At 38.4% G+C, this 15804-nt stretch overlaps 2 protein-coding genes across 5 annotated transcripts in view; one reads left to right on the top strand and one right to left on the bottom strand.

The window, feature by feature from the left end:
- The window catches only part of WRN (WRN RecQ like helicase), a 207031-nt gene that overhangs the window by 54052 nt on the left and 137175 nt on the right, over window positions 1–15804 (top strand). The window lies entirely within an intron of this gene.
- Window positions 1–15804, bottom strand: part of PURG (purine rich element binding protein G) — a 34851-nt gene that overhangs the window by 2352 nt on the left and 16695 nt on the right. Inside the window, exon 3 of one of the 4 annotated variants that reach the window (XM_058669836.1) lies at window positions 4840–5151. The exons of 2 other annotated variants lie outside the window; for them this stretch is intronic. In XM_058669836.1, coding sequence (XP_058525819.1) covers window positions 5149–5151 — 3 coding nt within the window. In that variant the 3' untranslated portion in view covers window positions 4840–5148. Of the gene's footprint in view, window positions 1–4839; window positions 5152–15804 lie in introns of those variants that run through there. One more of the 4 variants, XM_058669834.1, reaches the window with a different exon arrangement.

Raw genomic sequence — 15804 nt, 5'->3', positions numbered from 1 at the left:
CATTTTTTTAAACCTCAAATGACTGGAGACTAAGACAGTTTTGCCCTTATCACATACACTCTTCTTGCTCTTGAGCTTTATTTCTGCATTCCTTATTGGTTATATTAAGACACACAATTTTCTGTTAAATTAAAATAGCTTGACTTATTATACTATAAGTGGCTTTAAAAAAATCATAACTGGGATAAATTCATGAAAAGATACCGAAAAATTTAAGAGCTTTTAGATAAATCCTATACAGATGAATAGTTCAAGGTAATAAAGTGCCTTGTTTTCCAGGAAATTAATTTTTCACTAAAATATTTTAAGGCTTTATAAGAAACCCAACATTATCAGAAATATGACAGTATATGGGAGTTTGTTATTAACTAGCATTCTTTTACAGCATGTATTTAATTTAGTCTTTGAGCTGACTGCATATTATATGGCAATTTTTTTAATAACTAGCAGATTAAACTTTTAAAGTTTCTATTTGGAATCCATTTTGTGGCGAAAGAGAAGATGTATAATTTCTAAATTCTGTGATTTGTACATAAAACTCACACATGACTTGTTAACAATCTTATTTCCATGTCTCAATATACAGTAGCCAATGCCCTCAAACATTTCTGCAGAATATCTAATTTCATGGCAGATGATCATTATTTCATTCAGATTTTTATATTCTCTTGTCTTACTTTAAAATGACTGTGCAGTTGTAAATGAAAAAGGCCAAAGAAAATCTAAGGTAAATTGTTTATATACAGGCACAACGAATATCTTTTATTGCAACAGTTTATGCATATTTTGTATTGGTATCAACATCAAATGTTGAGCATTTGTGTTTATTAACATGTTGCTTCTTCTACCCATAGGTATGTAACAGTAAAACACTGGTTACCCATTTCTGTAATTATGTATATTTGGTAGCCTTGGTCCTACAGGCTCTGGCTCTCGTAAGTCTTATCGTTTTTCTTTGGGGAACGTGGATTTGTGTTGAGTATTGCTGCGTATCTGGTCACCTGGGCAGCTCCAGATTTTAGGATGTTATGGCCATGTAGACATCAACTGTTCAATTTTTCATAGCCACTAAGGACTAATTAAAATGCTTGAATATTATTTTCTAAAAATTGCCACAGTCAGGCAAAACAATTGGCCCTGATATTTAAAATACTTTTGCTGATGACCGTTGGAACCATTTAAAATATTCTTTTAAATTAATGGTGTTGAGATTAGGATGGTGGAGGAAAGCTAAAATTCCCTGCAAAGAATAGCTTTAATTAAATATTTCACATAACTAGAAAAACAGAAATTACCATTAAGAAAAACAATTCTAGTCTCAGAATTGTGTTTGCTTTTCAACTTAAAGCCCGATAAGAGTAAGTCCAGGGCCCTCCAAAAATTAAAATGACAGAATCCTTTGGAATTGCACACTCCTATACCAAAGTGCCATAGATTATCAGATAGTTTTCTAAAATGCACATGAATCTACTTTTTGCAATCTAAGTACATATATAGTTTTACCTTTTTCATACTAGCATGGTGCAGTTTCACAAACTAAGCACAAATATCATCAGGATGAATTATAACTTTCTAAAATCAGGTTAGTGTATATGTTTTTAGAAAGGTAATACTAAGAGTCTTTTTCACTATGAAATGTAAATCTAAGTATAGCCAAAGCATTTCCATGAGACTTGACAACATGACAGTTTATTTAGGCAAATTTTAGTAGTACTCTGCTACACAATGTGAAAGAAATCCTGTGCTCATTTTAAAAAACATATGGGTTTAGTTGTCCTGTCTTTTTCGTGTTTGACTACATATTATACTTACTTATTCTCATCAGTCACTGAAGTGACAATATATGTAATAACCAAGTTTTAAAGATAGTATTACATACTGAGATTTCTAGCCTTAATTTCATTTATATGAAGCATAGCAACAATGTCTGATGAATGGGTCATTAATTTTCATGCTTTTATCTCTTGTTTGAAATAAAAAGCATAACATGAAAATGAAAATGGATAGAGATAATATATAGAAGGACATTAGAGACCAAAGCACCAATAACATGAGAAAAAATCAAAATCATAAGCAAGTGTTTGAAAGTTCTCCATATTATTGAGTTAGGTAAATCAGAAAAATAATGGAAAATGAAGATCTTTTTACTATGTAAAAAAGTAAATACTTTTCAAATAAATGCCATAAATCTTCGTATTTTTGTTGGTTCTGAATGTAATGAATCAAACTAGGGAGATGCCTCATTAAAGAAATGAGATGACTCCCAAAATCATACAGTTAAGTAGAGAGTATGTAAGGTCATAATTCTTAGTGACAGGTCCTCCAGGTTCTATTATACCACAGACCAAACACTGTGGTGGCAGACTGCATTTAACTGGGTGAAAATGCTGGTAAAAACATAAGATAACTAATGTTAAAATCAGTATTAGTTTTTAGTCATAGGACATTAAGTGACTATCCATAAAGGACTCCTTCCCTTCTACAATTTGAGAATTTCAATTTTCGGTATAAAACAACCATATGAGAGCATCTGAAAGAAATTCCCAATTATATTAACTTCTTATTTTTCAAAGTTGTACAACACCATACAAATTGATATCCTAATATTCTGAGAGAATGAGCGAACCTGAAAAACCTGTGTAAAATGAGAAAGGATCAGCATGATGAATGACTGATAGCAGCTGCCCTGATTCCAGCAATGACTGGGCTAATCACAAAGTGGTGCGGGCTCATCTTCAGAATCTTCTAGTTTCTGAGAATGGAACTACAATCCCTTCTTGGTAAGTAAGAGTCTTGAACAATTTCAGCATTTAGAAGTTGTTCGAGAAATACTTCAAGTAAAAACGGAAACACTGATGACTCCTTGTATAAGTCTCCATGCTGTTTTGTGATATTCTAATTGTGTTTAGCTCACCTAATGCTCAAAATACTGTAGGATGCCACAACCTCTCTTGTCAATATTCAGATATTTTCTTGAATTTGCAGAAGCTGGGCAATTTTTACTGATCTGAAATAGCTTTTCTCTGGAAAGTATACAGTGTTGACACAAATACTCAATATACTTATGAGAACTATTCCTGTGGTGATACTATTTAATCTTGTTTAATTTTTCTTCTGTAAGTTAGCTCCCTTTTAGCTTTATAACTGCCATTTGCAAAATGTCTCACCATTAGTTTTAATGGTTCCTTTGTTGTGTCCTGATGTGGAAGGCCAAGCTGATAAATTGCTTAGGCAATTGGGAAGCTGCACGTGACTTGTACAGGTCTCACGGACCTCTGTGCTTTGTATGCAGCTGTCTGGTCGTGCTGTATGCTGAGTATCTATTTGGGATACTCTTTGGGGCCAAAGACTAGATTTAGTTGTCTGCTGTATTATCCAGGCAGACCTAGCTGAATGTTTCACTCCTGGCCTTGGCAAAACACACACACACACACACACACACACACACACACACACACACACACACTGATTTAATGAATGAGAAATCAGAGAAAATAAATAACCTCTGCATATCATTTCACTTCCCCTCACTCCCTAAAAAAGGCTGTCTGAACATTTTACTTCTCCATACAACTGGGAGGAAGCTCTACTCCTCTTAAATAGTGGGGTTGCATTACTCGTTCTTGAACTACAGTGGAAAAGCCCATTGATACTGATACTGATATGTATTCTCCAGAGTACCAATGACATGCTTGGCTGGTACTACAACTCCTGAAATTCTGAATTACTCATCTTTACCTTTGCCAAGCATTTAAATGAAAAGCTGTGCTTCTCATCACAGTAAACTGTTCTTTTCTTAAGCTAATGTAGGCATAATGAATCATCCTCACAGCTGCAACCATTAACACGAATATGGAAGCTATCAGAAGGGAAGGCAAAGACAGTTACACATTTACAGCAAAGAGAATCAGGACTGCTGTTTAAGATTTTGAAAATTATGGCAAGAAAGCTAACACCCTTGAGAAGGCAGTGATTTTATTGAACTAAGTAAAAACTGAGTAGGTTAGATGAGGTGATGCCAAAAGACTTTTAGCTCCAAAATTCTGTATTATGTTCACTGGTTCATCTTCCAATAGATGGGAACTTGCACATATTCAAAATCCATTTTCTGAGAGCAACGTTTAGCCTAGTGGTTAGGACATTAGCATACCATATCAGAATACCTGAGTTCATTTACCTGACTCCTGACTCCAGCATTCTGCTAATACAGACCCTGGGAGGGAGCCATGATGACTCAAGTGCCTGGCTCCTGGCCGTTCTTCTGGGAGATCTGGATTATCCTCCCAGACCAAGCCGGCCTGGACCACCTTTGGTTGATGTGGGCACTTGGGGAAATGAAGCAGCAAGTAGGGGTTCTATCTCTCCACCCTTTAAAACATTCAACTTTCTTTTTAGGACAATAAAAAAACAAAATAGTTCTGGAACTCCCAAACAACTATTTTAAATGTTTTCCTTTAAACTGATAATCTTTTTTTTTTTTTTTTTGGCAATAATACCATGCAAAGCCTTTTAAATTCTGAATACATCTGTATAAATTAAATCAATATAATGTGAATATAATACTATACATTGTCAGTAAAATTAGTAGCTAGGAAGAATTTGTTTCCACTCTTTTTATATGAATTTATGGCTTAAATACTAGGTACATTTCACCAATGGAGCACCATTCCTGATGTTTCTCAATCTCGAAAGGAAAAGGGGAGATTACTTCTTGTAAAAATTAGAGGACTATGTTTTAAAACCATATCAGTGGAAAATGATGGCTTTAACATTAAGTTTCAACCTCTAACCAAAAATAGCACTTTTAATTATAATATTTTGATGGAAAAGCAACAAAGACTGATCAGTTCAGAAACTTGGAAGTTAAAAAGCAGAACCATGAGTAGGTGGAAGGAGGAAAAACATGATCTACCATCAACTGTAAATTCTGCTAAGCCAGGACTTTTCAAAAACCCTCAGAAGCCATGTTATACTCACTGAGAAATTTGTAGTGCTTTACGTCACAGCTGAAGATCTCTTCACTTTTCTAACACTACATCCATGTGAAATGTTAGTAACCTTCCATTACTACTTCTCATAATCCAGTGGGAACCACAGGCTTATTTTTCCATCTGGCAACAAACATCATTGGCAGCTTATTAAAATTAATCACTGCAATGAAAATGGTGATGAACTGTTAAAAAATTCAATGTCTATACTGCTCAAAAGTAGTCATCTGTCTAGAGCTCAGAACATATCCTTGAGGCTTGGGATGACGACACTGCCAGCCTTCCTAATGGGTTAAATTACAGCAATGAGGTTCTCTCAGTAATTCAAATGTAACTGCGCTTTAAAAAAATGAGAAATGAGACTTGGTCGAAATTCTGCACTAAAGTAGGTCATGCTAAAGGGAAGTATCGCATTAGTATTTTTGGAATTATCAGAATGAAATATGAATGTGGGAAAGTAACTGGGGAATTAGAAGAATAAGTATGAGGGGAGTACGGGTTGGGGTAAAGAACCACTTTTCGACGGGCAGAAAGGTGAAAGAAGTGAGAAGACAGGTGGACCGGGGGTGCAAAGGACTGGAATAATCTGGGCCGCTGTTTTCTTAGTCCTCCTGCTAAATCTCTTATTTCGTTTGGATGCCTTTTCTCATCAAAGTGTTATCAGTGTATGTTACTGTATGGATGCTCTTTCCTTTGCTGAATGAACACTGCAAATGGCAAGCTAATTTTCCACGAAGGCTGCTAACTGGCTATTGGGTGTGGATGCTGTTGGGAGGTAATGGGAGGTGACAATGTTCTGGGATTGCTGGGCTCCTGCAGAAACTAACTTCAGATTCTTGAAGGTGGTGATAGTTAAGGGTGGGGGCACACTGGCCAAAGGACAGCTAGGTTATCTCATTTACTTGATGATAAACATTCACAAGCCACTCTGTTGGTAAGAACAGAATACTCTCGAAAAAGACAATAGTAGAGAGTAAGAATGTGTCTTAAGATTCTTCAATATTGCTGGACTCTGTATGGTGTGAGCTTTTAATTAGGGAATCTCAACAGAACTTGAGCTGTGGTTATGCATCAAGGTGAAGGAATTCACCATGGGGGAAGGGTTTGGGGTGAAGGGGGGGAAATCCCAGTACCTATGAAATTGTGTCATGTAATACAATGTAATTAATGAATAAATGAATATTAAAAAAGAGTCTTCAATATTTAGTTTACCACAGGACTTTCAGGAAAAACAAAAATACAATCAGGTGTTGCTCGTATGGTAGCTATTCTTAATACCTTCATTTATGGCACTTCTTTGGAACTACCGATCCAAGTGAGTTTTCTTTCCAGCCTGTCTTCATAACAGAAATACTCTAAGAAGTATCTCCTCACCTGGATTATTTTTCACATTCACTTTTTGAAGTCAAATGGAACCATAAAATGAAAAAAAAAAGTTGGGACTGGCATTGTGAAGTAATGGGTGAAGCTGTTGTCTGTGGCACTGGCATCCCATATGGGCACACGTTTAGGTCCTAGCTGCTCTACTTCTGACCCAGTCCCTGCTGGTGGCCTGGGAAAGCAGCGGAGGATGGCCTGAGTGCTTAGACCCCTGCACCTATGTGAGAGATCTGGACAAGCTTCTGGCTTTGGCCTGGCCTAGCCTGGTCATTGGGACTCTATGGGTAGTGAACCAGTGATGGAAGATTTCTATCTCTTCCTTTCTCCTTATTACTGTCTCTGAAAAAAATAAATCTGTTTAAAAAAACAGTCACAGTTCTGAAGCCCTTACAGTTGCTGACTCATGTACCAACCCACAACCTGTTTCTAGAATTTATAGAACTTCCCAAGATTATCTCTTGATCCTATACAACACAGAGCTGCCAGAGTTGTTGAAGATTAGTTGTAATGCTTTTTAATATTGGGGGCTAGTTTCTGCCCTTGAATTCTTACTATAAGTTTACTGCCACGATTTCATTAGTATTTTGGTACTCAATAAAAAACTCAGTGAAGATCTGCTTTCTTGCTAGTTTCAAAAAAAAAGTATAAAAAATAAAAAGGAACATGGATGATGATCTCAAATCTATTGGGTTGACTGAAAGTAACACGTGTTAATTTATATTAATGTATATATTTCTAATGTTAATCTGTATTAACATTTTTCTTTTGTTTATAGACTTTTATCACCATTGTGATTACTGTGGAGAGGACTGGTACCTGCCCTAGTGGTTGAGGCACTAGTAAGGACTCCCACATCCCACATCAGAGTACCTAGGTTCAATACCTGGCTCTAGTTTCTAAATCAAGCCTCCTGCTAGTGCACCCATTTGCGAGACCTGGATTGAGTTCCTGGTTCCTGGCCCATTCGTAGCTCAGCCAATCCAAAGCTAAGCTCTGTCCATTGTGGGCATATGGGGAGTGAACCAGCAGATGGCAACTTTATCTCTCACTCCATCCCTAATAAAAAAATCAGATCATGTTGCTTTTGGAAGTTGAGAGAAATGTTCAATGTCTGCATATTCATCAAACTGAATGGTGGATTAAAATTGGAGCATTTCGGGCCCGGCGGCGTGGCCTAGCGGCTAAAGTCCTCGCCTTGAAGGCCCTGGGATCCCATATGGGCGCCGGTTCTGATCCCAGCAGCTCCACTTCCCATCCAGCTTCCTGCTTGTGGACTGGGAAAGCAGTCGAGGATGGCCCAAAGCCTTGGGACCCTGCACCCGCATGGGAGACCTGGAGGAGGTTCCTGGTTCCCGGCATTGGATCGGTGCGCACCGGCCCGTTGCGGCTCACTTGGGGAGTGAATCATCGCTCGGAAGATCTTCCTCTCTGTCTCTCCTCCTCTATGTATATCTGACTTTGTAATAAAATGAATAAATCTTTAAAAAAAAAGATTGGAGCATTTCACTCTATATAAGTTGTATTCGAACTTAATCATAAAAACAAGCTTTGCAACTAAATATAAAAATCCTTGCTGAAGCATTAGAGGTTGGTTGATGCTTTCCTCTTTGTATTTCCAAACTTCTCCCTTCATATTGTCCCATAGAAAGGATGTATCCTAGAGTGGAATCCGTGACTCAACACCCACTGGGAGTGTGGACTTTCTAACAGGGACCACTGGCAGAGGGTTGTGTAACACTAACATTAAACATTCAGGTGGAAAGGGATTGGTTTTTCCATATGCTCTGTGGTACATAATCAAATGCAAAATATGGTCTGTCACAAAGTAATGCAATTTTGAATGTCAGCCATTGGGGCCTGATTTATAATCATTACCTCACCATTTCAAATCTAAGGCTCTGTGTGTGCATCAGATTTAATGAGGTTACATTCAAAGTCCAATATCCAATAATTTCTTGTTTCCCACAGAAATAACCTTATTACACTATCTGACAATTTCTAAAAATATGTCGGAAAATTCTACCGGATATCGGAAGAAAATGGTAATATTTTGAACAGAAATTATTCTGCAGTACTGCCAAGCATTTCTCTACATAATTGAAACTACCATCAGAGGCAACTGTTTCTCCAATTTAGTTCTTACTATTATGCCATTCAAACCCATCCAAAGACTTAGGCTGCTCCAAATCCTCATACTACACAACCACATGTAATATGTAATTTGAGCCAAGTGTTTGGTCTAGTGGTCAAGAGGCCTGTAAGACTCTGGTTGGAATGCCTGCCTCCCACATCAGAGTGTCAACACCCAGCTCTGGCTCCTGACCACTTCTTGCCAATGCACACCCTGGGAGGCAGTGGTGAGGGCTCATTTAGTTGGGCTCCTATCACTCATGTGGAACACCTGCACTGACTTCTGATTTCCCAGTTCCCAGCTATGGCCCAGTCTAGTCCTGCTGGTGGAGGTATTTGGAGCTTGAACCAGTGAATGGAACTCACTCTCTCTTTTCCTCTTAATAGAATTAATAATAAAAGTAATTTTACTACCTATGATCATCTCCATTTGAGATTAGAAAATAAAAATAAAATGCACAAATTCTAGCATAAGGCTTGGTGCATCAAAGGAATTAAATCTAGTAAGTAGTGGTAGAATAACTAAATGAATGTCTTCATTTTCCCCTCAAACTGCCATTTAAAAAAAATGCCACATAGTGGCACTTTAATTCATCTTACAAATTCAGTATTAGTGAAAAGCAAAAGCAGAGGTACATAATTTGTCAGTTAAAAAATGCTCTGAAACTCATAAGCCTCACATTATCACTGCTGTTGCTATGCTAGCACAAAAATCAAATAAACAACTATTATAAAATGACAACTTGATAATTAGTTATACATTTCTCTTTTAAAATGCAACTAATGATACTAAAAGCACATTTTGCCTCCTTACAGTAAGAAACAAAATCTTATGCAAACAACAGAGTGGAGAGTTGTATGTTTCATGTAAACACTTTTGAGAATGAGAGGTTTAACAGTTCACCAGTACTCAATGCAAACAGAGTTCCAGGCACTAGAAGACAGAGAACATAGAGTTCTATGAAAGAGACTGGATGCAACATGAAGGGCGTGGTCTGAATGAGCCTATTTGTGGCAGAGGTTGACCTTGGTTCTAACGGCTCTTTATTCTCCTGAAACCAAGGGCAAAAGTGTACTCAACTTGCAAAAGCTATTTTTTTTTCTGAGCCAAAAATGACCCGCAAACATAATCAAATAATAATACTTCCAACTTTAAAACAAACAAAAGAGGAAACTCTTACAGCCAAAGGATGTAAGCAAAAATATTTTGAATGAAGCCCATAATGTCCCACTGATTCAAAAAATAATAGTAATTTGACAGAGACAGAGACACACAGAGAAAAACAGACATTGAGACAGAGATGGATCCCAACTGCTGAGTCACACCCAAACTACCTACAATGACCTGGATTGGGTTGGACTGAAGCCAGGAGCTACCCAGGGCAGTCTCCCGATGAGTGTCTGGGACCCAACTACTTAAGCCATCATCTCTGCCTCCCAGTCTGTGAGCTGGGACCAGTATTGGGGCACTCAGCAGTGGGATGTGGGAATTTAACTGCTAGGACAAATGTCTGCTCCTCCCATGGAAACAAAGCAGTAGAGAAGTAGACATGGGGGTAGTGGAAGAACTGCTTTAAAAGGTGCAGTCCAGGACCTGAAATGACTACATTATTTTGAGTGAGCCATAAATCATCTTTTCCTGTTTGTTATAAAATGAGAATGTTATTTTACTCCCAAACGCTTCTATAAGTCAGTAATAAAAAGTCAAAGTTGATGACAGATTTAGGCAAGGAATCTTAGGTAGTCAAATAACTATGGACATCTATACCTATATAATAGTAAACAGGTATACGTAATCTTTTTAGTTCTGGGCAATCCAACCACTTAAAACAAATAAAAACAAACAAAAAAAGCAGTTTTTATTTCCTCTAGGAATAAAACCATGCTTTCCTTATTTTTTGGTTTTCATTTGTTTAACAATGTCTCTGGATACATACGAAGTTTTCACTTTGATAGACTCTAACTCATCGTCGTTTTTCTACTATAGTTAGTGCCTTTTGTTTCCTGCACATGGACAATTTGCTTATTTAGCTGTACATTTTTATAAGTCGACTGAAAATTGCCCAAGGTGTTATAACTAGCTCAGCCCCCTCATTACTGCTTTCTCTGGGAGTCTGTGGTAACAGGAGGCTCCTCTTATCAGGCATAGCTTTGTTATGACTTGCTGGGTACCCATCCGTTCACTTGTGTGTGTTGGGAAGAATTCATGATGCTAATTGATGTTTATCAAATGCTTATTTTATGACACATTTTGTTAATTTATTCTAAGACACTGAGAATCTTGCTCTAAGGGAGCAAGGAAATTACATTTTGTTAAGGGTACAATCCTCTGGACCTAGAAGACTGCCTAATAAATAAAACGTAACTGATTTGTATAATGGAATGCTGAATGAATAAATTCCCACAATCCTATATAGTTGATGGAATTTGAACTTAAACCCAAACTTGCTGACTCGAAAGTCTAATTTAGGTTGTGATAGGCCACTGAAATGGCTTGTAATGCTGGTGGGGCTGAATACCTGAAAACACAGCTGAAATTACTCTTATAGGGACTTGTCTGAGGCATTTGGGGAGTGAACCAGCAGGTGGAAGAGATCTTTCTCCCTGACCCTCGCCTTTCAAATAAAAAAATCTAAAAAAATATTTTTTTAAGAATAACTTTGTGGGCCCGGCGGCATGGCCTAGCGGCTAAAGTCCTCGCCTTGAAAGCCCTGGGATCCCATATGGGCGCCGGTTCTAATCCCGGCAGCTCCACTTCCCATCCAGCTCCCTGCTTGTGGCCTGGGAAAGCAGTCCAGGATGGCCCAATGCATTGGGACCCTGCACCTGCGTGGGAGACCCGGAAGAGGTTCCAGGTTCCCGGCATCGGATTGGCGCGCATCGGCCCGTTGCGGCTCACTTGGGGAGTGAATCATCGGATGGAAGATCTTCCTCTCTGTTTCTCCTCCTCTGTGTATATCTGGCTGTAATAAAATGAATAAATCTTTAAAAACAAAAAAGAATAACTTTGTAAATTTCAGGACAGAGTAAGTCAATCTGCTTGTAAAAATTTAAATTCTAGTCTGTTAATTCCTCAGTGATGCTACAGAGTTAACTGAGAATGCCAGGGGAAAAGGTAATTTATTTAATAGAATCTCCTAGCTAACAGAGCTTTAATCATAATGATTTAATCATATTGTAACGGAAGTATTCCTACTATGTATTATTTTGATTTTCTGCTTTAATAAATGCACCATATCGAGCATGATTAGACTATTATATACATGAATGAGAACACTGTACTGATCTCAGGTCTCATTATTAATATTTGTAACCAGTGTATGATGATGGAAACAAAATTTGGGGTTCTCGAGCTGATGTGTGACATTTCTTTCATGCAGGTGTTTGTAAAGCCTATTTCTGCTTTGCTTTAATCATTCATTGCATTCAAGGGTTTAGGGGAAGGATTCAGTGGTTCATTTTTTTAATCAACTAAAATCACCAAGCAAACAAAGTGGTTCTCCTTTCTTTGTAAGCAAAGCTAGATTTATTAAAGTCAGGTACCTCCTGCTGCAGCAGTTGTGGGGGTGGGGGTTCTGGAGAAGAAGACCCAGGTTTTACTTTTTTAAATTCTTGAAAAAATATTCACTGAGAGCTACTCTGCATTGCAGGTGTCACGACAAGACTTGTAACAGCAGGAGAGGAGATCGAGTTCTAAGGTGGGAAGCTTAGGCAAACAGACTAAATAAAGCACAGTGGGGTAAAAAACTCAGACTCCAGGCAGGGGCTGACAAAGGGTCAGAATCCAGGCGAGCTGCAAGTACACACACATGCACACCAATGAGTTGTGATGCAATGCTTCCCACTGGGGAGTAAACTGAGTCTAAGGATGTCATGAAAACAAAAACCCAGAGTGCATTTCAAAAATCTCTTTGACTTAAATTAGCTCATAAAATGTTTAATTTTGATTTCAAGTTTAATCATTTAACCTTCTGTAACGCTATTGCAAATGCGTACATAAGCAGCAGGCTTGTTAATACCCTGACATTTCATTAGTTAGCCAAGTGATAACAGAAAATCACTTCACCTGCTGCAGCCTCAGCTGTTAAGTGGGGATAGTGACATTGAACTAAGCTCATCTAAATCAGCAGTTTAATCAGGATGAAATAAGACTATATGTGAAAGAACCTTCAGTACTATTTCAAGTCATACGTAAACTATTATAATGTCCCAAATTCTATTTCATTTGTAAGCATTTTATAATAACGACCAGTTATGAGAAAAACTGAGGACAAATGAATCTTTAGTATTCATGAGTGACTGAATGTATTAGGTGTCTTCATTGTAATGTTGCCTGCTGTGAAAATGAACACAACTGCTGCTGACCTAACACAGCTAAGTAGACTGAAGCTTACTTCATGTGCCGAGGCATTGCTGGGATGCTCCTCACAGCTGGGAACCTTGCTGGAGTTTTGTAAATCCCAAACACATGAAGACAAAAGGGATTTGTGAACATATATGAAGGGTCTTCAAGGAAGTTATGGAAATGCATTTTATGAAAAACTAGGCATGGGTTTCAAAAGGTTTTCTACATCCAAATAGTCTCATCTTTTAAATCCATTTTTCCATAAGACTTTTGAAGTACTCTCACATCCATGTAATGAGGGTGCAATAAAATCAAGTGAGAACGAATACAAAAGCCGAGGGCTTGGAGAGTCAGCCATGGCAACCATGTTCCCACCCCTTGGCTTTCTTCACCCACCCTCTAGCTCAGCCTCCTGTCCCCATTCGGAATCCCAGCATCTTTCATGAAGAGCCTTGGTGGGTGCCTTACAGCCGTCTCCAGCCCAGGTTCCTGGAGTGACTGCCACTCGAACACAGAGGTTACATGAAATAAAACAGAATTGTCAGTGTCATCCCAGCAGATCAAGCAGGGATATGGAATGAGGAAGACATAATTATTGTTTAAAATAGTATTACTGTAGGTCTCTAACTACTAAAAATAGATTTTTAGCACCATGCTAGAATGTAAATAGTTAATCAGATTTAACATTGCTAAAAGGAAAACAGCTTTATCAATTTCTAGTAATTTCAAACACACTTCTCATACATAGCAACATGCTGCGTGGCACATGCTGATAATCAATGAAATAAACTACTGGATAAAAAAAACCCTTGAGTTTGATTAGGTACCAAAAGTTACTAGAATAATCTTGGACACGCCATGTTTAAAGTTAATGGTAGTGAGATATTTGTGTCTTGTGGATTATTGTATCCTTTGTTCCCAGCACAGGACCTAACACCAAGTAACCACTAGAGTCCACTGAATGACTGGAACAGCACCATTTACCTATTAAGTCAGGCAAAGAATGTTCCTGAAGTAAAATTTAGGTTGTGCAGGAAACAAAAGATTCCATGTTACACTGCATCTTAATGTGTAAATCATTTTTGAAAATCGACATAGCATTTATTATGTTTTCTACATTATCACCTCACCCCCTTTTGTTTCATTTAGATTTGTCTGTTAATCATTGTCTGATTCCAAAGCAATTAAAGGCAAAACAGACTGAGGAATAGTGATAATTAAGTGAAGGCAGGCAGCTTAAGTATTGAGCATAGTGCTAAGCATAGAGGGGGAATATAGAGGAGGAAGAAACAGTCTCTGGTCTTCAGGTTAAGAAGGAATTGCCCTATGAGAAAGTTTCTGTGTACAGGGCCAAAGTTAACATTTACTGCGTGTGTGTGTGTATACATATCACAGTCGACTACTTTTTGTGTCAGTTCTAAGATAATTCACATATTCATATACGAAAGAGATTTTCAATTTACGAATTCACTCTCCGATGGCTGCAGTGGCTGGGGCTGGGCCTGAGCTAGGCAAAACCCTGGAGCCAGGAGTTTAATCTGAATCTCCTATGTGGATGTCAGGTGCCCAAATACTTGAGTCATCAATGCTGCTTCACACAGTTCACATTAGCAGGCTAGAGTCAGGAGTTAGGAGCCAGGAGTTGAATGCCAGCACTGTGAAGTGGGGCTCTGGCATCCTAATGGCTAGGTCAAATGCTGGCCTCTGCATTGTCCTTGAACTTCATTTTCCTCCAACAAACCGGGGCCTCCACCAACAGGGGAATGGAAGGTAAAAGGAGAGACTGGGTGAATGAGATGGAGAAACAGTGTGCTGGGCCACTGAATAGCAGTCATAACTAGACACAAGGGGTGCAAAGATGACCAATGACTGTCCGATGAAACGGCTGGAGAAAGATGAGGACAGGACAGGCAGGCAAGTCCCAGTGAACTTTGAACAGAAGTCTCACTAACCCCATGGAATCCTGAGTATCTCAGAGGTCACCTGGTCTGACTCAGTCCCCTCATTTTAAGGATAAGGAAGCCAGGGTCCACACAGGTTCAGCGTCTTGTCCCAGGCCCATCTAGGTAACCTTGTGATTACACGGCACCGCCGTATACCAGGAGGTCAAGGATAAGACTGCCAAGGCTTCCTAAATTCCATGAGTGCCTGAAATAACAGTTCAAATCATACACAGCTAAATTTTCTTGGTTTTATTAACATCAGCATAAGCAAAGCAAGAGTGATTTAAGCGTTCATGCTCATTTCAGTCATTTGTTAATATGTTTACTAACTTGCCACATTAGAATTACTAAAATGCTAGCTTGAGAATCAATTCTGTGTTTGCTCAAGATAAATTTTCTTCCCCACATAAGACAGAAAAACATTTCCATCAAATGAACTCTAGATTTTACATGGTATGTCTCAATTCAAGGGCCAATCAGCTTCATAGAAGGTGCTCCTTGAACGACAGCATGACATGGTAATCAGTGAGATGCCTGGGTCTTTTAAAGATAGTATGAACCAAATTGTCACCTAATCACCCCAAAGCTGCTTTAAATCTGAGACATCTTAATAACACTTGAGGGACAGCAATGCAAACTAATTTCAGAAACTGTTAATTAGATAAGCATTCTTCTTAGTAAAGCCAATGCTTCACTTGATGAAGTAGGCAAACAACAAGGAAATAGTGGTTCAGAACTTGGGGAATTCTCAGGCTCGGGGTCACATTATTAGACACAATTTTGTCCTGGTTAAAGACTATTGCCTGGTTTATGCCAGAGACCACAGAGGGCACGCATGTTCTTGAATAGGCAGCATGTGCCCTGGGAAGTACATGACACTGGTGAATGTCTGTGATTCACATGTGATAACAAAGAACAAGTGAAGAAACAGCTTAAATAGTGAGGGGGGCACTGATAACTAAAACAAACAACAACAAACACTATACAAAATAGAACAGTAATTGCTTAATATGCTCCT

Source organism: Ochotona princeps, chromosome 11 (assembly GCF_030435755.1).
Source record: "Ochotona princeps isolate mOchPri1 chromosome 11, mOchPri1.hap1, whole genome shotgun sequence".
Lineage (NCBI taxonomy): Eukaryota > Metazoa > Chordata > Mammalia > Lagomorpha > Ochotonidae > Ochotona > Ochotona princeps.
The sequence above is the reverse complement of the archived record's forward strand: the minus strand, read 5'-3'. Positions and strand labels throughout refer to the sequence as shown.